This window comes from Protopterus annectens, chromosome 2.part0 (genome assembly GCF_019279795.1).
Source record: "Protopterus annectens isolate FY-2018-M chromosome 2.part0, PAN1.0, whole genome shotgun sequence".
NCBI classification, from domain to species: domain Eukaryota; kingdom Metazoa; phylum Chordata; order Ceratodontiformes; family Protopteridae; genus Protopterus; species Protopterus annectens.
This window is the reverse complement of record NC_056728.1, coordinates 600,114,543-600,139,529: the sequence shown is the minus strand read 5'-3', so window position 1 is coordinate 600,139,529 and position 24,987 is coordinate 600,114,543. Positions and strand designations below refer to the sequence as shown.

Below are 24,987 nucleotides of genomic sequence, written 5' to 3'. Positions count from 1 at the left end.
AAACATAGTGCCTGCCCTCTACCTTGATTTACCCAAGGCCTTTGACATGGTTTCTCACTCTTTTCTCCTACACAAACTTCACAACTTAGGACTCAACACTACTGCTATATCATGGTATTGTAGCTACCTCCAAAACAGAGCTCAAGCTGTCAAGTGGCAAAAAAGACATCTCATCCTTCTTCCTCGTCCCACTCGATGTACCACAAGGATCAATCTCGGGACCCATTCTGTTTACTATCCACATCAATGACCTACATAAAACCTGCAAAACTGCATCCCCAGTACAGTATGCAGATGACGTCAATTACCTGTATCACAAAAAATGTCAACAAACTACAAGAACTTGCCTGGGAGTCTTTCTCCTCTATGGAAATCTGGCTAACATCTACCCAGCTATTCCTAAATCCAAGTAAATCTAAACTAATTCTATTTACTCCCAAACAGCTTACTGTCACCAAAACCTCTTTCTCAATTACCTCATCCAACAAAACAAAACTTGAACTTGTCACACATACTAAATTGCTAGGCATCTGTGTAGATGAGAACCTAAAATTTGACACATACACATCCAAAAATTACATTCTCTGTACACATCCATACTCTTTCTCTCAAACACTGTAAAAAATAAAAAACATATTGCCTCTTCTCTACTCTTGCCTACTCTATAATCTGCACCCATTGTTAACAACATCCATCTGACCTTGCTAAACAAACTTAAGAAGCGTTACAAAAAAATAGCATGATTCGCTTCCAACCTTCCAAATGGAACCCATCATTGTACCATCTTAAGGGAATTACAGTGGCTGGAATTCGCACATTATCTAACCTACTGACAACTTCCACAAGTACATAACATTGTGTATACACCTAACAACTGTCCATCCATTTCCAACCTCATACAAATATATAACCTGTTTAGGGCACTATGTTCAGCAGACAAATGCCTATTACATGTATTCAAACCCAACAATTCTGCTGGCAAATCACTACTCTCCCACTGCCTTGCTAAATCTTGGAACTCCATCCCACTAGCAGTATAAGAACTCTCCCTAAAATTATTTAAAACTCAATTAAAGTTCTTCCTACTCAGTTACCAGACCTGTACATGTGATATTCTTGGATAATCTCCAAACTCTTACTGTCACCACTCTTTTATGTAACTGGTCATAATACAGCTACTTCTTTACAGTCTCTAACTATCTGACTACCATCTACCCCTATCCACTACTATCTCTGATTCCCTTTTACCCGGACCTTCTCAATACTCCTTCATAATCTGTAACCATCTTCATCCTACTAAGTCACTAACTTCTACTCAATATCTACTTACAGCTGACTCCATTTGAAAGTAACTACATTCTTGTAACCTTGACATTAGCTAATATTTTACTGCATTCTTGATTTATCTGCCATATCGTTATTATTCTATGTATATTCATTTACTATTCTATGTATGTTTGTTTATTATTCTATGCATGTTGTTGTGTCTTTCGGCTTTTCCTGGTTAGGGGTCACCACAGCGGAACTCCGGTCCGCTAATGATTGGCAGAAGAGTTTTATGTGCCGAGTTGCCGGCCCTGACACACAACCTTCAACGAAGGTACTCCCATTCACGCATGTCTCCACACAGAAGACGCTCTTGCTGAGAATCGAACGGGGAACGTCTTACTGTGAGGCGACAATGCTACCGCAGTACCACCATGTACATTTATTATTTTTGATTAACTGTTGTATCATTACTATTCTATGTATGTTCATTTGCTATTCTATGTATGCACATTTACTGTTCCATGTATGTATATTTATTGTATCATTACTATTCTATGTATGTTCATTTGCTATTCGATGAATGTACATTTACTGTTCCATGCATGTATATTTATTATTTTTGATTAACTGTCATATCATTACTGGTCTATGTATGTATTTATGTATGTATGCATGTATATATGTACATTTATTATGTAAATCTTGTATAACTGCCTTCTACTCATTCTGTAAAATGGAGCATTTCTCCCCAGGCCTCTGCTGAAAATAGAACGTTTAGATTTTCAGATTTTCCCAGTAAACAAAAGCAATAACAAAGTAAATAAAATAAATATTTATGTTTACAGGTTACTTGAAGAGCGTATCCCTGCCTCTGATGGCCCTTTTTAACATTTCCTGGAAAAAGCAACAGTAAAACAGTTTCTACATATAACTCCATTTCACTAAATATTTGGAAATGTACAGGATGGCAATTACAGGACAAACAAATTACAAACTTTAAAATAATTGTTACCACAAAAAACATTATACCTAGAATACCTTTAGGCTAAGATATTTGAAGTCTCAAAACAGCATAAATGGATATCTAGTTTTAAATGATACCACTAAGTACTTCATCCTCACCTTCCAGTCCCACAGTATTACACCTCCAGTTTTACTATTTTTGGACACTGAAAAAGCCATGAGCCTAGATACCAAGTTTTTGCAAGGGCTGTGCCTCCTTGTATCCCCCGATGTAAGGGCTGTACCCCATAATCCTTCTCTCAAAATATACTACCTCTGAAGTTGTATCACCTCAGAGAAAATGGAAATAATGCATTTTCCTTTTTGTTCAAGCTGGTACTACCTAGCATGTAGTACATTTAGAGATCAAGGGTATGGAGGGCATTCACACTGGGGAAGTGGTGTATGGGGTGCAGCTTCCCCTGCAAATACATACCTGGATATGTTTGTTTTGTTGTTGTTTTTCATGGAGATCATATGGGCAGTGAGACTACACTGTCAAGAAAGAGGGAATCAGTCTGTCATCAGTGTAACGAAACAGACCCAATTGAATGTACACAATAAAGTCACATTAAGCTTATCTGACTGATTGATTAACAGAAAAACCTGAGGTTAAAGGATACATGCTATCTATTTCACCAAAGTTTTTCAACACTGTACCACATGCAGGACTACTGAACAAGCCTAAGAACCTAAGAACTTACATTACCTGCATTTCTTAAATCATATTATCTGGTGCTGAATTAAACAGGATTGACATGAATTTTCTTCAGAAATGGAAACTCTATTATGTTTCCTTAATTGGGGGATTCAAATTCATTAAAAGGTTTATTTTACAAAAAGTTTTATTTTTGTCTTGATTGCCTTTGTTTCAAATATATCTTAAATGGTGTCGAACTATCAAATGATTTCTAGTGACATTTCTACAGAAAGGTGGCCCAGGAACGATGCTCTGGAAAACCCTAACTACTTTTAAACAAAATACTCTGTAGAGTTGTCCTGATTCTCTTATCTTTATGAAGATTCAAGTACTAACTAACTTACACAAGTGAAATTATTTTTACCCAGACTGTTTTGCATTTTGATTTCTTCACATTGAAAAATATATAAAAGGAATACCTTAACTACATGAAGACATTAAGATAATTGCTTTACTGTGCTATTCTCCTATTGTACTATTCCCTCCCTATTTACAAGTCATTTAATTTCATTAAAAAAATATGATGATGCTAGTCAGAATCTATTATGCCTAAAAAGAGTTTGGACATCTGATATCCAGGAGATCATATTGTTTGGAAATTTTTAATCTTATTATTTTTAAAAAAATGCACTGTAAGATTTTGATTTAAAAGATCCACAGCTAATTTTAAGGTGGTGGTGCCGCAGTAGCGTTGTCACCTCATAGCAAGACGTTGTCCCGTTCATTTCTCAGCTAGAGCGTCTTCTGTGTGAATGGGGCGTGCCTTCATTGAAGGTTGTGCTTCAGGTTTGGTAACCTGGTACATAAAAATCCACTACCAATCATTAGCGGACCGGAGTTCCGCTACGGCAAGCCCTAACCGGGAAAAGCCGAAAGACACAAACATCAGTGTTAACACACTATAGGCATAAAATGTGAAGAAAATCTACACCAAAATTCTTTCAAAAACTTATAACCATTTATTTTTTGTAACCAAAATGCCATACTCTGTAGTTTGGGTAAAAACGGAAGTCAGACTGCAACATCATTCTTTCTAAGGACCCATGGCTCTTGCTATGGCTACAAACTTAATTAGAGACACCAAATGCAGATCACCCCCCCAAGGAATTGTATTAAAGAAAGTAGATTCTTCCCTCAGCATATTTGACACCTTCCTTGCTTACAATATGTATTAAATCAAATTATAAGCACTAGAGGTATTGGGTATGACAATCAAGGTATGTGCATATTCTGTTAGTGGCTCTTCTAGCTATTAGCTCTATCCAAGTAAGACCACAGAACTAATTAAAAATGTCAATGACTCTTTTACTGAGACTAAGCCGGAAATCTGAAGTAATCATTCTGCAATACTAGGCATCTTTGACACCAAACAGAATTTTTTGTTTTTCTGGGACCAGTGTAATACATACAAAGTTTCCATTACACATATAATGGCACATTTATATTGCAAGCATAAAACATAGGCAATATAAACTGGGCTTACTATTGAGAAAGTAATGAAGTAAACAGTAAAATGTAATTATTAGCTAGTGCTGTGCCACACTGGAATAGTGGCACCAGAAACAGAGTTTAAGCCTACTGCAACAGTACATTAAATTTTGTATTTTTAAAGTTTCTAACAATAACAGAATATCACTACAACTCATATCACTGACAGTCCATCTGCCCCAGTATTTCCTATTATCATCATTAGCTGTCTCCGTCTTACTGAGTTGCTTACCTTTGCTGGTCTGGTATCTCACAAGAAAGGACTTCTGTCTCTGAGAATGTTTCTCATAAGGTGTCCAGAAAGATAGAGAAAAGGTATACCAGACACCATGAGTTGGGATAGGTATGCACATAAATTGTGATTGCTATGTACTTGCCAGTCATAGAAGCCCAACTACCTCCATGTTTTTCACTGAGGTAAGGCAGAAGTGATATAGAGGAATGCAGTACTAATACTCAGATTGTCCTCTAGTCTTTCCTGGCTAGTGTTCTTTATCTTTAGACCCTGGAAGTCTTGCATCTTCAAATACTCACCTATCTACCCTTTCAGTCAGCAGACAAAATTAATCTTTGTTCTATCATCCTAAACTAACTGCCCAGTGGTCCCAGTATGTTACTAAACCCATTTCACAGTTGATGTAGGCACAGCACTAACTAATATGCCTGCACACTATCCAGAAAATGGCAAGAAAACAACTCTGCAAAGACTGAAGTTAGGTTTACCTTATAGTCATAGCCAGCACTGAAGATAATATTGTTAGCCGTGGGATGCCACTCAATAAGTCCGACTCGTCGGGAATGTCCCACCAGTTCCATCTTTGCATTGGTAATACTTTTTGTGACTCCATTATTTGGAATTTCCCATATTTTAACCTAAGGAAAAGAAAGCAGCTGTTGTAACTGTTAACCAATAACACAAAGTGCGATGTCTGATTAATGACTTCTGGGTGCAAATTAGCAAATCACCTCATTCCATTACAAATGCTACATCTAACATCTGAAGTTCATCTAAGGATTTGTTCCAAACGAATCCACAGACTGTTTTAACAACATCCTTCTGCATTTTATTGTGTGTATGTGTTTCTTTAATGTCTGTGCAGGTTTGCCACCTGGAAGAAACGCTGATGTTGCTAATGCTTTGCCAATCAGAGCAATACAAGTGTGTTGTAACAGACATGAACACACTGTGACACTGAATTCCTTGTTGATCCTCTCAACTAAGGTAGTTTAGAGCAGGGGTTAAGACTTTGAGCTGCTAATTAGCTACATTGTGTAGCCCAGAGTTTGATTCCCTCAGCCTTCATTTGTGCACTGTGACTCTGAGCAAGTTATTTAACCAGACAGTGTTTCCAGGTCACCCCTAATGAGAGGTTTATGCTTAGTGGGTTCATTTGAATAACAAGTTAAATTAATCTCAAAACATCTAGTCCAAGAGGTGTCTGCATACCTACTATCCTACAGGCTGCAAAACATACCAGTGAAGTCATAAAACAGGTTAGCTAAGATTCATCCAAACGCATAAACAAATTAATGTTTAAGGTAAAAAAAAAATACAGTGATTTAAATGGGACACTCGAATGGTGGATGGGCAGGGTATCTTTCAGCTGCACTGTGATTTTTTCCTAAAACTCTAGTAATGAAGGGCTGCCCAAGAGGTAAGGTTTGAGCATCTGACAGCTAGCTTGCTTCTCCCAGCAGGACAGACTAGTTATCAGTACAATAAATATATGGGATTGCAAGTAAATTAACAGGCATGAAATTCAAGAACAGAGGTGGGATATCTCTCCACAGCTCGCCACATATAAGCACATATTCATAGGTTCACAGGTTGGTACTAGGCTATTGGCCCTAGGGCCTATGCAAGCCTAGCCATAACAATTCCCTGGCTATTTCTTCCCACACTATTTACTTTCCTGGACCCCTGTCTAGCAGGGCAACTGACATGATCCCCAGGGTGAATTTCCTTTCTCCCATCCAATCATCAAGGTTCCTTTTGAAGAGGGCCAAATAGGCATTCTGCTTGACATGTATGGGTAGTCTATTCCGGGTCTATATTAGAACACCAAACATTTGAAATGTCAGGTGTTCTAATATCGACCTGTTTTTAACGAACGCTGAAATTATCGAAGTAACAGGAAACCGAATTCTTTCCTAGGAAAAGAATTCGGTTGTCTGTTTCTGTTGCTTCAGTATTTTCAGTGCTCTGGTGGAAAGTTATGGGTCGGGTTCAGGTAAGTGTGTGATTGTGTGGACGTGTGGGTTAGGGCAGGTTAGGTGAGTTAGGGTTAAGGCATGGGTCAGGTAAGTGTGCGACTGTATGGATGTGTGGGTTAGGCTGGGTTAGGTGAGTTAAGGTTAGGGCGCGGGTGAGGTGACTGCGCGATAGTGATGGACCTTAGGGTTAGGGTTTGGGTTAAAGTAAGAGGATAGTTAGTGGTGTTTGTATAGTTTAGTGTAGAGTTAGGTGTTAGAGTTGAGGTGTATGTGTGTGGATTGCTGTTTGTTTGGTGTGCTTGTGCTGTGTGTATGTGTTTTGGAATAGCAAATTTTTTTCCCTAGGAAAAAATTTGGTGTTCCGAATGTTCAATGTTTTTTTTTTCGATTGCTAGGGTTCGATATTAGAACAAATAACAGAGAAAACGAACATTCAAGTCCAAGGAATTGCCAGGAACCTTGCGTATATAATTCTCTTTATTTGAACAATATACCAAACAGTTCGTTGAGCGCTTTCATCTGACTACAGAGATTTCATCAGAACAGTGTTAGTTGACTAAAGCTGCCTTATATACCTTTCTACCCGCCCTAATTGATCAATTAACTAATTAAAATGCAAGTGTTAAAGAAACACAAATGAATTCTAAAAACTAAAAAGTAAATGCTGCTCCATCAAAAAATTTTTTTTAGCTATGGTAATTGCCAGTCTCAACATCTGGTATATCTGGCAAAGTGCTGCTCATGCAGTAGTTTTTACGTCGGGAAGACGGACCGATGATTGAGGGACAGAATCTATGACCACACTTACTGTATTAGAAAAAGGGATACCGACAATGCTCTCTCTCGTCATCTTCTTAGCAGCCCTGCATGTCAGGGGTTTAAATTCGCAATTTTAGAGGTTGTATTTCCCAACCCTAGGGGTGGCAACATAAAAGCAATTGTAGGAGAAAAGGAGATAAAATGGCAGATAAGGCTGAATGCAGCCTCACCTCCAGGACTCAACGAGGTGATACCTACTAAACCCCTGGTAAAAACTTAATATATAAAAAAATTTTATGATTATAACCATGACGTGGGTTTTTTTTTGTTTTTTTTTTTTATATACAAGGGCATTATATATTGCATTTTATAGTGTTTTAATAGATATATATATTTGGTTTATATCATATAGGAATGTATTATATCTATTTAATGTTGTGTTTATAGTGTTTTGTATATATTGTATTGATTATTGTCTGGAATTTGTATGGTATTAGATTGTTACAGCCAAAACTATGTTTTTATATAGGGATGGAGCAGCATTTACTTTTTAGTTTTTAGAATTCATTTGTGTTTCTTTAACACTTGCATTTTAATTAGTTAATTGATCAATTAGGGCGGGTAGAAAGGTATATAAGGCAGCTTTAGTCAACTAACACTGTTCTGATGAAATCTCTGTAGTCAGATGAAAGCGCTCAACGAACTGTTTGGTATATTGTTCAAATAAAGAGAATTATATATGCAAGGTTCCTGGCAATTCCTTGGACTTGAATGTTCGTTTTCTCTGTTATTTGTGGTTGAGGTCTGAGGTTTACTTTCACTATTCGATATTAGAACACTCGACATTTTGAATGCTCGGTGTTCTAATATAGACCCTCTATTCCAGAGTCTGGGGAGTCTCTGGGTCAGGAACCTATCCCTCCAGCATGTTTTTTTTATTGTGATGACAAGGTTTAGATCCCTGGAGTGTGTGGCTCTGAGGGATTGGGATTTCTTTAAGTGTAGCATGTCCAACAGCTCTGGGTTTGACATGCCCTTCTATGTTAAGCAGAGATCGCCTTGGAGTAGACGATATGCGACAGAGTATAGATGGAGTTTTTTAAGGCGGTCAGCATAGAGCATCTGATTTAGGCCTGTGATTCTTTTAGTGAGGTATTTCTGCGGCCTTTCCAGTTGTTGCAGATGTCTTGAGAGGTACATACCAAATGAGGTGTTGTATTTTATAATGGGTCTAATGAGGGATGAGTACAGTGGGACAATGAACTCCTTTTTTCTTGATGAAAAGCCCTTAGTGATGAGGTGTGCCACATAGAAGGATTTCCTGACTGTTGTGGCGATGTGGTTACTGAAGGTGAGACCACTGTTCACCTGTGTCCCTAAGTCTCTTATCACACTTTCGGTGTTTAGTGTATTGCCGCCTATGTGGTAATTCATGGGTACATGTTTTTTCCCAAAGGGGATAACTATACATTTCTTGGCATTGAGCTTGAGCCCATGGCTCTGGCACCAAGCATCTGTTTCTGTAAGCCCCTTTTGTAAAGTATCTACATCATTTGGGGATTCAATAATGGCTCCCAGTTTGCAGTCATCTGCGAACTTTATTAGCCAGAGTTCATTAGTGTTGGCCTGTACTTCAGAGAAGTAGATGCCAAACAAGAGAGGTCCTAAGACTGAACCCTGAGGTACTCCACTTGTCACTTATCTGGAGCTGGATTTGGAGTCAGCTACTTTTACAGTGTGGGTTCTGTCAGTAAGCCAGTTGGCAACCCATCGAGTGACATAGGGATTAATGCCCAGCTTAGTAAGTTTATTTATGATTCCAGAGTGGGGGATGGTGTCAAAGGCCTTGGTGAGGTCCAGACAGGCTGTGTGGACTGCCTTACCCTCGTCCACGGCTCTGGAGACTGATATGAAGAAGTCAATCAGGTTCAGTAGACAAGATCGGCCCTTCACGAACCCAAACTGGGTGGGGTCCAGTGTTTTAAGGTTGCCAATGTCTTTGTTTATAAGTTCCATAATAATACGTTCCATGGCCCTGCAGATCAGGCTTGTCAGACTGATGGGGCGGTAGTTCCCGGGATCCAAGGTGGATCCCCTCTTGTGGCTTTGGATAACTGTAGCTGTGCGCCATTCAGCAGACAATAATGCCTAAGGTGAGGGTATGATTAAACATGACACTTAGGTGAGGTGCCAGTTAATTTTTTTAGTTCATGTAGTACACAGCTTGGGATGTCATATGGTCCCATGGATGCTGTATTCTTAGCTTTGGAGAGTGCATTTTTTACCTGTGTGGCCATTATTACCGGAATTTGGCAATCTTCCGGTATTGAGATGGGCCATTTAGGGGGTGAAGTTGGCACTGAATCGATCTGCCAGGATATTGGCAATATCCTTGGGATCAGTATATTTAATGCCATTCTGTTGTAGCTCAGAGCAGATCTGAGCATTGCCATTTAGATTCTTGACAGTTATAGAATGCCTTGTGGTCATCTTTGGAATCTTTGGCAATTTTATTTTCGTAACTAGATTTGGAGGATTTTATGAGGGATCTCAGCTTCTTACTGAGGTTGGTAAGGGAGTTTTTTGCATCCTGGGATTTTCCTCTTTTCTGCAACAGTTTCTTCCTTTTGTTGTAAAGTTTGTTTATGGCAGGGGACCAGCAGATTGGCTTCCTTTTTTTTGGAGGAGAGCATCTTGGTTCTATTTGCGATAGCACGATTCATGCAAGAGTGGATGTGCTCGTACAGTGCCTTATTGTAGGACTCAGCAGTTGAGCTTTCAGTTCCCATCTGAATGGGTATCATGAAGTTTGTAACTTCTGACTTGAGTAGCATGAAGTTGGCTTTGGAAAAGTTTTTTATGGAGGTTTCCTTACTGGGGGGTGGGGGTGGGATGTAGATTTTAAGGGTGATTAGCTTATGGTCTGACCTGACCAACAAGGGGGTTACTATAGGTGTGGAGCATCAATTTCCCATGTTGGTAATGACCAGGTCTAGGATATTGGAGCCCCTGGAGGGACTATAGATTAGTTGATCCAGGGCATTGGAATTTATGAATTCCAAGAACCGTTGGGCAAAGGTGTTGGTACACGAGTAGTTTTCCCAGTTAATGGCAGGGTAGTTGAAATCACCCAGTATTAGGGTGTTTGGTTGTATATTAATATTTTCCAGTATGTTTAGAAAGGTGTAGTGAGAATCTTGGGGCATGGTGGGGGATCTGTAGCAAGCGGCAATTTGGATTGCAGTCTTACCTAGTGTTAGTTGTACCTGGAGAATTTCAGACACATTGTGTTGGGCAACTAACCTGGTGGTGTGAATATCCTTGGTGAATATGGACACTCCTCCACCTTTAGTGTTTCGATCCTGGTTTGGTGGCCGAAAAGCGTGGTAAGAGTTGTAGCCTGGTATTGCAGGGGTGCTCTCTGGAGCCTTGACACACACACACTTCGCTTAAGAGTGTCTGATGACATATGCTGTCACTGGGAGGAAGGCATTAAAGAACAGAGAATAACAAATAAAAGCCTTCCTTCAATATGACATACCTAGGGGGAATGAAGGGGAGGGGAAACAAGAGTATTGTTGTTGCTTCTTTTATTCAGCTCTGTCCCACTTCGGTCTCAAGATGCTTAATAACCTATGCAACTAAACTTTGAAATGGAAACAGTGTCTAGCAATTTTGTAGCCTCAGCAGTAGAATGCAACTCCCATTTCTGGGAATCAAGCCTGCTGACCATCAAGCGTCCCCTACCAGAGTCAATCTCTTCTGTACTGGTTATTCCCAGAATGTAGGCAACTGCTTAATGGAGTGGTCATCATAAAAGCAACCAATCATATTGCACCCTAACAAGCATATTGGAAATTACTGCATTTCTACTAAGGCCGTAACCTAATCCCTGGTGGCAAATGTGAGTGTTCATATCACTGAAGGTGTCCTACATTGTGTGTGTGTGTGTGTGTGTGTGTGTATTTATGTATGTCAGTATGTATGTTCTTTCACCCACATGCAGTAAGGGATATTATCATCAGGAAGGGGTCACGAATCCCATATCTTGGACAAGCTGTGGCCAGATACTGATTTTCATCCTTCCCCACATGGTGTTCTTCTAGTACTGAGCTGCTATTCAACCTTGGGTCATCCTGGTGGTACTCAGGATTTTATTCTTCTGTACCACTGACCTCAGGAAAATAATTAGTTCACTTAAAACAATCTGACATCTACAAAAAAGGGCATCAAAACCAACTTAACATTTATATAACACCCCTGAGACTGTTAACAAATACTACTTTCACAGAAATAACACTGAGAAAATACTTTAAAGGTTCAAAGAGTTGATTTTTCATATCTCCTGCATCATTCAATTTGCGCTTTTCTTCAAACTCTGCGTATTTTCACAGCTATATAAAGGCCCTCATTTTTCATTCTGGCACAAGAATTTATTTGTGCTTAGTCAAAGTAAAAAATTGGCTGGAAACCTTGCACTGCAATGTTGCTGAGGTGAAAGACCTTCTGCTACACAAACTGGCTTCAAAGATAGATTATCCAGAGATGGGGAAATATGTGCTTAGGACTCTTGGACATGCTATGAGCTATCTGTATGAGTAATTCTGTCTCTGGTTAGAACAAAAATACAGTTACTCTTGCACAACATAGAAAGTAATAACTAGGTCAAGGAAATACTGTCCAGTAAAGTACATATGGGAAGTATGCCAGCTCCACTGGCATGGAGGTATTAAGGCCTGACTATCATCCAGGTGACTTGGGATCAATTACTAGCTTGGGAGTCTGAGGGAGCTGGCAGGGAGGATGGGTGTGCGTATTCTGTAGAGGGGAGGGAGCACACTGAGGTGGGCAGATCTTTCACTGTGCACCTGGTGCAGGCCAGAGTAAACAAAGGGATAGCTGAGCTGAGTATGCAGATAAGACTGATGAGGAGTGGCTCATGTATGAGTCCTGGGATGCATTTACTCAAGCCACACCTCACTGCCTGCCCAACTTAACAATGCATCACATCAGTGAGCTGGGAGTAGAGTTTGGAGGGAAAACCCTGGTGTACTTGTCAGTATATATACCACTGGATGGTACTGCTATAACCTGTAACTCCCAGTTCTGCATCCCTTACCATACAGCAGCACTGGAAGAAGGCCAAGCAACAGTGGTCAGGTTGAAGGGTGCCAGAGAAGCAAAGAAAAGGGGGATGAATGCTTTCAAGGAGGTACCCACATGAGATGTCTGCATCCTCACCAGGAAACTCACAACAGACTGCATTTGTTTCATTAAACTGCAAACACAGACTTTTGCAGTGGTCCACAATTCATGCTTTCTTGTTTAGAAGACCCTGAGGACTTGTGTACTAAGCAGTGTCATTATCTGAGATTCTATATGCTTATCTGCCTTGGTAAGAAGCACATCTATATAAGCCATTCCCAGCTGCATACAGGGATAAAATCATGACCACAGCACAGGTAACACAAGTTTGACTAGCAGTTTTGTTTCAGAGCACTGGCAAGGAGAATGGGCAAGCCTATCCTGTGAGGCAAGAAGGGATGCAGCCAACCACATACACTGCTACTATCCCTCCTAGGGTGGGTAGAGATGCAGAGGGGGTAGGTGTTACCTTTCCCTAGCCACTTATGGCTGGTAGGCTTTAGAGTTAGTGTGCAGAAGCATACATTTGCACGGGGAGGGCTTTGTGGTCCATGGCAATGACATGGTTAACTTGTTTTCCCCACCCAGGGGGGTATGGCAAGGAGATTCAAAATGTTCTTATTCTCAGGATGCCAGCAAGTGCAGGAAAACACCCTAATGGCTACCTAAATGAATGCCTTGCTCAGAAAGCTCTCACCTTCTCTAGGTGGAATCCCTGAAACAGACAAACAAATGGGCATTGTCCAGTCAATGGGAGGTTTGCTAGCTGGGAGGCATGAGTGCAGAAATAACAGGAAAATGAAGCACATCTATATGGTGTAGCTGCTGACATTTGATTTGTCCAGGAATAGTGGACTTTCAGTTGACAGCAGTCCCAGAACTTGATACTCATGAAATTCATGTTAGGAAAGCATATGGAAACAAAACAGCCTACTATAGTTAGGGTATAACATATTTTGAAATAAAAAGCAATGGAACCGTAGCAAGCAGATAAATATGAAGTTGTTTGATGGAGGATGGGCATGATAAGGACCAGTCATGGCTGAAATATACCAGCCACTGCTGGACTCTGATGAAGGGTACCTATAGAACCCACAGTAGACATAATGAATAACAATATAACCGAATGATTCCTGTAAATAGTGTGTGAACAAGGTTTGCACTCACTGGGGTCAGCTAACCACCAGTAAGGCAGCACTGGCCTGTACTCAGTTTATGAAAGACACAATGAGTTGAGTGGACAGGACAGTGTTTACAAAGCTAGAAGACAGTGAAATTCCACTAAAGTAAAAGCCACCTGAGAGACTAGGACAAATATGGAGACCAGGGCTATAAAAGAGAGAAAACCAATATAGTTTTGACTGGAAACATCCAGAGGAATGCCTAGTAACTTTGACCAGTAGGTACATTCCTCCTGGTAAGATTTATTCTTGTAGTTTAATATGGAAATCTCTAAGAAATGTGAAATTTGCAACTCAGAAGCTTGCTGAGAAGGAAGAAGCTGTCTTCTAAGTCAGAATATTATAGTGAAGAACTGAAGGCAGAGTTTACAGGTTACAGGATCACAAGACAGGGTTTCAGTGATGTCAGTAGGTCAGCAGTAGTTTAGTAGCTGGTCTGTAGAGGGAAAAAAAGCTTCTGTGAAGACGTATGCCTAAAAACTACAGGTCTGGCTGGTGTGATTAGTAAAATAAATATTTCAATAAATATTTTATAATAATGAATTTAAAGACAACAGTCATAAAGCTTGATATCTAAATAATTTTGGAAAGTAGTTTTGCTGCACCTATGAAAGACTGTTATACTGACAGCCATTTTTGTATCTGTGGCCAGTTTCACTCAGTTCCATTCTAGATATCTGCTACTGACATTTTTCCAAGAGACAGGACGTGCATGACTGTAAGAAGCACTGAAAAAGAAATTCCTACTGTTCAATAAAGCAGAAGCATCTTGTGAAACATCCAAAGAGAGTTGATAAAACAAAAAAGCTGAACAGCTGCGTGCTCTTTCAAAAACCTTTGCCACTCCTGAGCTCTTCACACATGACTGAAATATCAAAATATGCAACAAAATAGTTACTCATAGGTTCATAGGTAGGTACTAGGCTATCGGCCCAAGAGCCTACATAAGCTTAGCCAGCAAGGTACCATAGCTTATGCCACCCAAGAAAGTTATACTCCATATAATACTATGCAAAATATAGATCTGTCATTCTATTTCATTGCATTTGCCATTATTTAAAGAGGCACCCAGTATAAATATAAAGGATACCATCCCATTCCTGCAAAATAAATAAGCTCATTAGAACTTTCAGAATAAATAAGCTGATTAGAATTTTATTTTCCACAAATAAGCTAAGTCTTAACTAGAGATGACACTTCACTTAACGTTTGAGAGCGAAATGAGACACTTTATCAACTCTCCCTTTGAATACAGTTAACAATTAAATTTCATTTTTCATTCCATCTTTCCCCCTTCTCTCATTTTTCGCATAGTTCATGCTTTCCTGAAGGTATCCATTGATTATTTTTTCCACTACCCATTCTGGGAAAGCATTCTATGAGACAACAACCCTCAACTCTCTCTGCGAAGAAATGTTATCACAGATCTGTTTCTTATGTCCTCTATTCCATCTTTTGTATTTTCTGTTTAGGGAGCTTCTTTTTCAGTGCCCAGAGATGTTCTTAAGCATCCATACCTTATCTCCTCTGTTTCTTCTGATCTCTAAAAAGAAAACCACCACTTCCTCAGACCTCTACTTATTTGCTTCCATGTGAACTCACTTCAGCAGTCTGATATATCTGTCTCCATAAATGTTCTGCAGTATTTGTGGAATGGACTAACCTCCGCTTGACATTATGAGAGCAAGACTTCTTTGCTTTTTTTTTTAATCAAAAGGTTTTTAATTAGATTTTAGAAATATAAATAAATCATCCCAAACACAAACAGGTGGAAACCCCAACCCAAAAAGGAAACATCCACCAAGGCAAGCCCAGAAAGGTTTCACTGCAATAAAAGGCAATACCCAAGGACAGTCAAATAGCGTAAAAAATGTTTATTCCCTTTCATCTGATATAGACTTCTTCAGACCTAACTACAAAGTGAACATGCCACATATAAATACTAAAACCTAATCCAATTACAACCACAGTTATCAAATTAATCAATTTAAACATTTAAAACATCACCACGGTTAAAAAAACATATACAAAATAAAAAATAAAAAAAATAAAAACAGAAAAAAAACAAACCCTTAGGAAACCTATAAAATTATTTATGCACTTCTAATCTCCTATCTTTGACAAAACATTTAATATTTATAATATCATTAAATCCAGGAAAAGTGTCGGCCCCCATTTTTATTTGCTATAACGTTTCCCTTTGTTCCATTTTATTCCTATAATCTCCCCCTCTGAGATCTTTTGGGACCTGTTCCAATACTGCAAATACAAATTTTTTATAACTACAAATAAATTATGTTTATAAAGGGGGATTATTGGTGTCTTTCTTCTTGATGGAATAATGATGTTCTCTAACACTCTTTCAGTCATTCCTGTGTACATATAATCACATGTCAGACATACTGCTATATAAACTATTCCTTTAGTTTTACAATTGTACATGCCTGGGATGGGTAAAGTCATATCTAGATGTCTTAAACTCACAAATGGTCCTTCAAGTATATATCTACAAATGGAACAACATCGGCATTTATACATACCCTTATTCCTAATTGACTCCATCTTTAAAGGAATTTTACTAGCATCATTTTGCAACATTAATACAATATTAAAATAATTTTTATAAACAAATTGGAGGAAGCACCAACCAATGTCACCATTTCCGCATTTTCCTTCTATTATTCTCCAGTTTTTTCTAATGACAGAACAAATATCAAAATTATCCACTGTCATATCCAAACAACAAGCCGGCGGCCATGGTGGTGCAGCGGTTAACATTGCCCCCACAACTGCAAGAGGATCTCTGGTTCGATCCTCAGCTGGGGTGCCTTCTGTGCGGAGTCTGCATGTCCTCCCTGTGGTCGCGTGGGTTTCCTCTGGGTGCTCTGGCTTCCTCCCACATTCCAAAGACATGCTGTAGGTGGATTGGACACTCTAAATGGGCCCTAGGTGTGAGTGTGTGCCTTCTGTGGAAGGTTGGGCACCAGGCTGGCAACTTGACACCATAAAACTCCACTGCCAATCATGAGCGGACAGGTGATCCGCTGTGGTGACCCCTGACCGGGAAAAGCTAAAAGAAGAAGAAGAAGATATCCAAACAACAAGCCACCAAGTGTTCTGTGGTACTAGATTGATTATTCTTAACACCAAACAGGCTAGTAAGTATAGAAGGGAAATCAACATTTCCCCTTAACTTAATTTCCTCTGCAGTTTATATTAACCCATCTTTGTGGTAACCCCTTTCCACAAACATCGATGTTATAAACTCTTAATTCTTTTTCAAATTTTATATCACTAGTGGTCATCCTAGAGGCTCTAATAAATTGGCCTCCAGGAATATTCTTTTTCAGAAAAAGGGGTGGGTGATTGTTACTAACTTCCAAGTAAATTAAAAAGTTAATGAGAGACATAGAAGCATGTAAGAACATGACTGCTCATTCCTTTTTTGTACCTGAGGACAGGAAACATGAAATGTCTTTACTGAACTGTCATTCTCTGAACTACAGGATTTGAAGAAGATTTGAAGTTGATTTCCCTCCTATACCAGGAGGGTGGTTAGATTTCCACTACCTAGTGCATACCTTTTTTAACTACTGACATCAATAAATTCAGAATTCTATATATTCCAGTACTAGTATTTATGTACTTAAGAAATGGGTTGTCAGAGAATTATACTTGATCTAAGAGCATGGCATCACACATCCTGAAGATCCCTTTTAAATATATCTAGAGATGAAATTCCCAAAACATATGTGATTATTCCCCAAAATGTCTCTTCCATATTGCCTGCAAAGTAGACTAGATCTAATGTAGATTGTGTACAATCTAGAAGGGGATTAAAATAATTTCAGCAAATGTTGCCATCTACAGAATCAAAATCTATCACTGTTGATAGAAAATAGATATTTCCATTTATATGTTAAGGGCTCTAAATATAGGGCAAACAGTAATGGGTACAAGGGAAAACTGTGCCTTGTTCTTCTATGTATTCTGCATGGTCTTGAGAACCAGGATCATCCTTAATCTTTGTATCTGACCCATCGTATACTGTTTCCTAGAAAGCAATGAGTTGTAAGGTAAAGACATACTAATCCAAAGCTTTAAATAGGTATAACCAATTCACTTTATCAATGGCGTTTTTCAGCATCACAGCTGTTGTTGTTGTTGTTTGTCTTTCGGCTTTTTCCCGGCAAGTGGTCGCCACAGCGGAACTCCGGTCCGCTAATGATTGGCAGTAGATTTTTACGAAACGCTGAGATGCCATCTAGACGCCCAACATTCAACGAAGGCATGCCCATTTATGCATGCATGTCTTTCGAATGTTACCCAACCACGGGGAGGACATGCAGACTCCGCACAGAAGGCACTCCCAAGCCCAGCCAAGAATCGAACGGGAGAACCTCTTGCTGTGAGGTAACAATGCTACCGCCATACCACCACGGCATCACAGCTGATTAAAGCCAATTGCTTACTCTTGGCAGCAGCTTTTACTATCAACATTTCAGTCATAATTAGATTATCAAAAGTGGATCTACTCTGTATAAAACCTGTTTGGTCTTGGATGAATTAAATTCAGAAGCAAACTAGCAATCTTCTTTGCCAAAAAGGAGGCAAAGATCAACTGTGAATTAAAACTAAGATGAGATGATAAGAGGGGAACTCTTAGGAATCCTTACCACGTTTCAGAATCTCAGAAACAACAGTTTGTTTTGACGAACTGGGTATATGCCCAATGTTAAACATCCTGTTAAATCATTTTTACTAAGAAGAGGGAGAATTAAGTACTTTGCCCTGCAGTATATCCCCCACAGGATACTGTCAGGCCTGGAGTTTTGCCTTTAGCCAGAGTACTTGATATTGAGTCTATGACTTGTGTAAATCATGCGATCAAGCTGGATGCTTTGTCAGTGAGTAATTGCAGAAGACTTAGGGGATGCTTGTACCTATCTACATCAACCAAAGACAGGACACCTATCCTGTCTGAGTATAAGTTATTAAAATAAGCACAAACTCAAGTATCACTTTCTCTGGGCTCTAATGTTTCCTCTGTGCTGCAGCTTTGTAACTTAGCCACCATCCTATCAGCAGCTTGATATCTACGTCTCACTGCCAGGTGCTTTAAGTTCATGGGAGAGTTCTCAAAAATATGTTTAAAGCTTCTATAATCCAGGGTATTGATTAATAGCTAAGATCTAGCTTAGTTTTCCTGAACAAGCTAATCTAAGTGGCAATTCTCAGATCTGCTCGGAGTTAGTGCAGAATGGCACAAAATACACTGAACCGACCGATATAGCCAATATCCTGGCAGACAGGTTCAGTGCAAACTTCACCCCCCCTCACCCCCAAAAGGGCCCATAACTATACCAGAAGAATGTAGTGCCCCTGAAATCACAGACACTCAGGTTAAAACAGCCCTCTCCAAAGCAAAAACACAACATCAATGGGACCGGATGGTGTCCCAGGCTGCGTCCTACACGAGCTCAAAGATGAACTAATCCCTCACCTAAACACACTGTTTAAACTCAGCCTCTCTACAGGCTATGTGCCCACAGAGTGGCACAAAGCAACGGTTATTCCACTCCACAAAGGTGGAGCTGCAACGGACCCCGGGAACTATCGCCCTATAAGCCTGACTAGCTTGGTCTGCAAAGCTATGGATTGCATCATCATGGATCTCATTAACAGAGACATTGGGAACCTCCAAACACTGGACCCTACCCAGTTCGGCTTTGTTAAGGGCAGATCATGCCTCCCAAACCTGTTGGACTTCTTTGAGACAGTTACCAAGGCTATAGACAAGGGAAAGGAGGTCCACACAGCCTACCTAGTCCTTGCAAAGGCCTTCGACACCATTCCCCACTCAGGTATTATAGACAAGCTCACTAGCCTGAACATAAACCCCTACGTCAAAAGATGGGTTGTCAACTGGCTCATGGACAGAACCCACATGGTAAGAGTTGCAGGAGCTAGGTCTCTCTCTAAACCAGTTACAAGTGGCGTTCCCCTGGGCTCAGTCCTAGGACCCCTCCTGTTCGGCATATACTTCTCAGAGGTACAGGCAAGCACAGGAGGACTATGGCTGACCAAGTTCGCAGATGACTGCAAACTAGGGGCTATAATTGACTCTCCGGCTGACACAGATATCCTCCAAAAGGGTCTCACTGAGACAGATACCTGGTGTCAAAACCATGGCCTCAAGCTAAATGCCAAAAAGTCCATAGTCATCCCCTTTGGAAAAAAACAAAGTACCCACAAACTATCATATAGGTGGTAGCCCCCTAAATACGGAAGATGTAATAAGGGATCTGGGGACCCAAGTAGACAGTAACCTCTCCTTTGATAATCACATTGCCAAAGTGGTTAGAAAATCCTTCTATGTGGCCCACCTAATCACAAAAGGGTTTGCATCCAGATCTAAAGAGGTCATTGGGCCCCTCTACACATCACTCATCAGACCCATCATAGAGTACAATGCCCCATTTGGGATGTACCTTACAAGATACTTGCAACAACTGGAAAGACAACAGAAGTACCTCACCAAGAGGATCACTGCCTCAAGCAGATGCCCTATGCAGTTCGACTGAAGAAACTCCAGCTGTACTTGGTTGCATACCACCTACTCAGAGGTGATCTCTGCCTGACATACAAGACCATGTCCAGCACAGAATTGATGGACATGCTCCACCTAAAGAAAACCATATCCCTTCAAGCCACACGCTCCAAGGATCTAAACCTTGCCACAACAATAAATAGGCCATGCTGGAAGGATAGATTCCTCTCCCAGAGACTTCCCATGCTCTGGAACAAGATTCCAATCTACATTAGGCAGAGCTCCTCGCTAACCCTCTTCAAGAGAAACCTTTAAGAGTGGATGGGAAACAGAAAGTTTACCCCAGGGATCACTTCAATGGCTCTGCTGGACAGAGGCACAGGGAACTAATCTAAGGGGATGGCAAAAGCCAACACATTCTGGCTAGGCTTATAAATGCTTTTGGGCAGAGAGCCTAGTACCTACCTATGAACCTATGAACAAATTCCTCAACTCGCTACCTCTGTCTTCATTAACTAAAATCCCATGAGTCATGTCCTGCTGTGCCTTTATTAGCTCCCTCTGATATCTATCAGTTTTAGATCAAATTCTTACATAACAGTCTCTACCAAATTCACAGCAACTCTCTCTCTCTCCCCTATATTCATGTCCACTTCCCCTAAAAGCCCTGTCAACCTCTTAACAAAGTGCTCACCTTTGCAGAAATAAACACAATCAAAGGGTCCATGTGGTCTCAGGGCAAAAAAATGTAATTGTCCACAATGTAAACAAGAATTCCACAGTTCACTGAGCTCCAAAAGTACTGAAATAAACTGAAATCATTCTAATACTAGCCAAGTATAAAATACAAGTGGAATTTATTGAAAAAACGCCACAATACTAACTGGTTACGTGCTTTCAACCTTACACCTCACGACTTTATCAGAACAAAACCAGAAAGCAGTTCAATTAACACTTAAATAGAAAAATGAATACATCTGACCCCCAATTAAACAATTAGTCCATTAGGAATTTAAAAACCCAGCCTATAGATCAAATTCAGGCTAGTTTTGCACTGAGACCACACAGACCCTTTGATTGTGTTTCTTTGAGCTTGGTTTTGGGGTAGGTCAGTTTACACAAATATTGTATGGTTATCAGTCTTATTTTTGGTGCCCTTTGTAGAAATACAAGTTAATACTCTAAGATCCATCTTAGTTTTCCTGAACAAGCAGAAAGCTCATCACTAAAGGAGAGCGATCTATGACCATTATAGATGCTCCCCCGGGCTAAAACGTAAATGCAAATGTTCTTTCATTACCAGTACTATATTAATTCTACACAAGGAAAATAACCAGGAAGAAAAGCAAGTAAAAAGGCATGAGCGGAGGGACAGGCTCAATGCACATCTTCCAGTCCCATGGAGCCAAATGATCTTTTAATGTATTTGTGACTGGCTGGAGCTCTGTATGATCCATCTCCGGAGTAAACTTCACCTAGTGTAAGCACTGTATCCAAGTCCTGATCAGTCCTTCTTAACAAATCACCCATTCCCCATGCAATCATATAACTTCTTCTCAAGCAGAGGCTGGAAAGAGATAAATATTCACAAAGGACATCAAGGATTCTTCAAAGAAACCTTAATAAAGAAACATACCTACCTTCTTTTTCCACGTAAACGTCCATCATCTGAAGTGAGGAGCCCTTTCTAAGTAAAATGACTACTCTCTAGCATCTTCCTCCTGGATAACATACATATGCCAATACAAAGTACCCCGATCTATTCAATTTCAAAAGATGTGTCTCCTGCAGTAAAACATTAGGCCTCCTGTGTTTTAGAATTGCAAACATTCTGGTTCATTTTTCTGGGTTAGCCAAGCCATTCATTTTCCATGATAAAATGGAATATATCAGATTATTAAATGACAGAAACCCTTATTAATTCCCTATGTCTGAGTTTCAGTGTATGACCCCTTATTAAACTGATGAACAGAAATTCTGAAATCTAGGGTTAGACAGAACTTAATACAACTCACCTAATGTTTTCTAAACATACACCAGCATCCTTTTAAGAAATATATTGCTGTCTAACAAGCTAGGTAGAAAATCAGTAAAAAACAAACAAACATGAAAATGTAAAAAAATCCCAAAGATTGAAAATAGCTTCACATAATTTAGCATATAACTATTTGCAATAAAAAATGGGAAAACTGCTTCCAAAGAGAAGACAATCCTCCTCTGTTAGGATCGCAAAGGAGGATGAGCACACACTTTCAAAAAGGTTGCGAGTGGGAGCAGACAACCAAGAAAAACTAAGATACGCATCATCCTTTCTCAATCCCTTCCTCCCTAACCCACAACTTTTTATTTAGATTTCCTTTGGCTCTAATTACAGAAACATAGAATGAGATTAACCATAAGCATTGGCTATATCATAATTCAAGTGTTAAAAAAAACCAAAAAAAAACAAAACAAAACAAAAAAAAAAACTATGAAATAGAAGAATGTTCAAATTAAAACCAATGCTCATTTATTAGGGGAAAATGAAGACTCTTAGGTCTACAGTGACCACTGCACTAAAAATCTTCATCTTCCTGGAAAGTGAAACAACTTGACTTTATCTTAAATGATGCCAGCATATGAAGGCAAAGAAAATAAGCCATTATTGCCAAACGAACTAGATTTAGACAGTATGGGACTTCATAAAGTGTCTGGTACTGGAAATCAGGCATCTTCCTTTAATACAATAGAATCTAGGCTGATTCCAAAAACAAGAAGAAAAATAAGCATAACAACTGGTTGCATTCAGTGACGTTATTATTACTACACGCTGCATTTAGGAATAAAGTTGACAAAGCACAGCAGCAATCCAGTTCTCTTTTCCAGTATGCTTTTTCCATCATGCACTATCAGTTTCCCTCTTTCTAAAGACAGGGAATGGATCCAGAGCCTCTCCTTGATCTTCCGTCTCCCCCCTAGAGTTAACAGCTCTGGGTGAAGAAGAGGATGCAGATCCCACTGGTTTGATCTCTTGGGATATCTGCTTCAATTATTTCAAGGTTCCTCAGGTGTAGTGAGAGTAGCTGAAACCTTAGCTGAACTGAATAGAAAAGCCTATATCACTCACTTAATTCTTACATTAGTTGAATAATCACAACTGGGCAAACACACAAGAATCACTGGTCTTAATAATTTTACCAGGTGTCCAGAGTGCTGAGAGCACTCTATCTTTTAAAGTTGTATCACAAACCACACCAAAATGGGTCTGGGCATCCTATGATGTAACTGTTGTTGGATAAAGACCCAATACTTCCATTCTATATCGATTTCTTCATAATAAAACCCATTTCAGTAAGCCAGCTGCCTTCTTATATATATTGTAGATAGGCTAAACCCTCCTCTCTTTCAGAGATACCGGTGAAACATAGATTCCTGCAACACACCCAGACCATCCAGGTCTCCTGGTGTAGCCTGCATCAGCTCCAGCTGAGCTTCTGCTAAGGCCATGCAGTGTTTTAAAATCCTTATCCCAGAGTCCACTGCAATGAGCTAATCTGGGTCAGAGGAGAGCACTGTTTCAGTGTCAGATGGTTTGCTATCACCCAATGAAAATACTGGCAGACAGGTTTAGCAGTCTTTTCAATGATCCTCTACGCAGTTAAGCAGATTGCTTTTCTTTTCTCTCTCAGTGCTTTTTTCTCCCTTCATCTAATTTACCACACAGTCAGCAAACAGAATAATATCCAATTTTCTGGACTGCAGGTCTGTCAATAAAAAATAAATAAATAAATAAATAAAAAATAAACTTGTTAATTGGACAAGGAGAAGAGTGGTAGGAATCAGACCACATTACTCTACCATCATCCTATCCACAAGTTAAACCAAACCATATTTCCATTTCACTAATGACAGTAAAAAATGATCTAATTTGCCACTACCTTGCCTTGTGCTGCCGAATGTGGAAATTCCATCATTTAAATAAGATATTTTGTCAAAGTCTGTAAATGTAGCCATTTGGAATTTTAGCCTGGTTTATGATAGTTCAGCTAGAAAAACAAAACAGGGCCTCCGATGATTTTAATATTCATGCAAACCTTTCTATAGAATATACTTCATTACAGTATTTCTGTGTTTCTACACTAAGATGTATTATCTTTTTCTACCTAAAGCACTCTACCAAATGAATAGCACTGGACATTACACATCTATAGACACTCAAAAGCAAACAGCTATCATGTGTTTCCTTAGACAATGGTTCCTCAGAAATCACTTGGCTTATTCATTTTAGAGTGAAAGCAGTGATTACTCAATACCACTGTGTGCAGCTTTGGAGAATTTCCCTTTTTCCCAGTGTTATGTGACAGTGGAGTCAGTATATACATAGGTTTGAAGGCTATGCAGGAATGAGGAGGCTCATCTCCCTGACAAAAAAAAGTTTCAGTATGTGCCTTTAGCACACATGTTAATCCAGTGTTTCAGTCAGTAGCTTCCAGGAGATCACATTTTAATCATATACAGTGAAAGTGTAGCAAAGAGTTTAGAAATGAATGTCAGGCTTGCCTCTTTGATACAAAAGAGAAAACTGGGAATGGCAAACCAGCAAAAGACCTGAAATTTATCTATCCATCCACCCCTCTCTCCTTCCTTCATTCCTTCCATCTATCCATCCTATTCCCAAACAACTTACCCTGGTGAGGGTC

General features: G+C 39.6%; 1 protein-coding gene across 2 annotated transcripts in view; it reads right to left on the bottom strand.

Annotated features, from left to right (window-relative positions):
* Nucleotides 1-24,987, bottom strand: part of LOC122793164 (coronin-2A-like) — a 2,539,836-nt gene that overhangs the window by 253,851 nt on the left and 2,260,998 nt on the right. For both annotated transcript variants that reach the window (XM_044060980.1, XM_044060981.1), the window contains one exon: nucleotides 5,183-5,332. In XM_044060980.1, coding sequence (XP_043916915.1) covers nucleotides 5,183-5,332 — 150 coding nt within the window. The remainder of the gene's footprint in view (nucleotides 1-5,182; nucleotides 5,333-24,987) is intronic.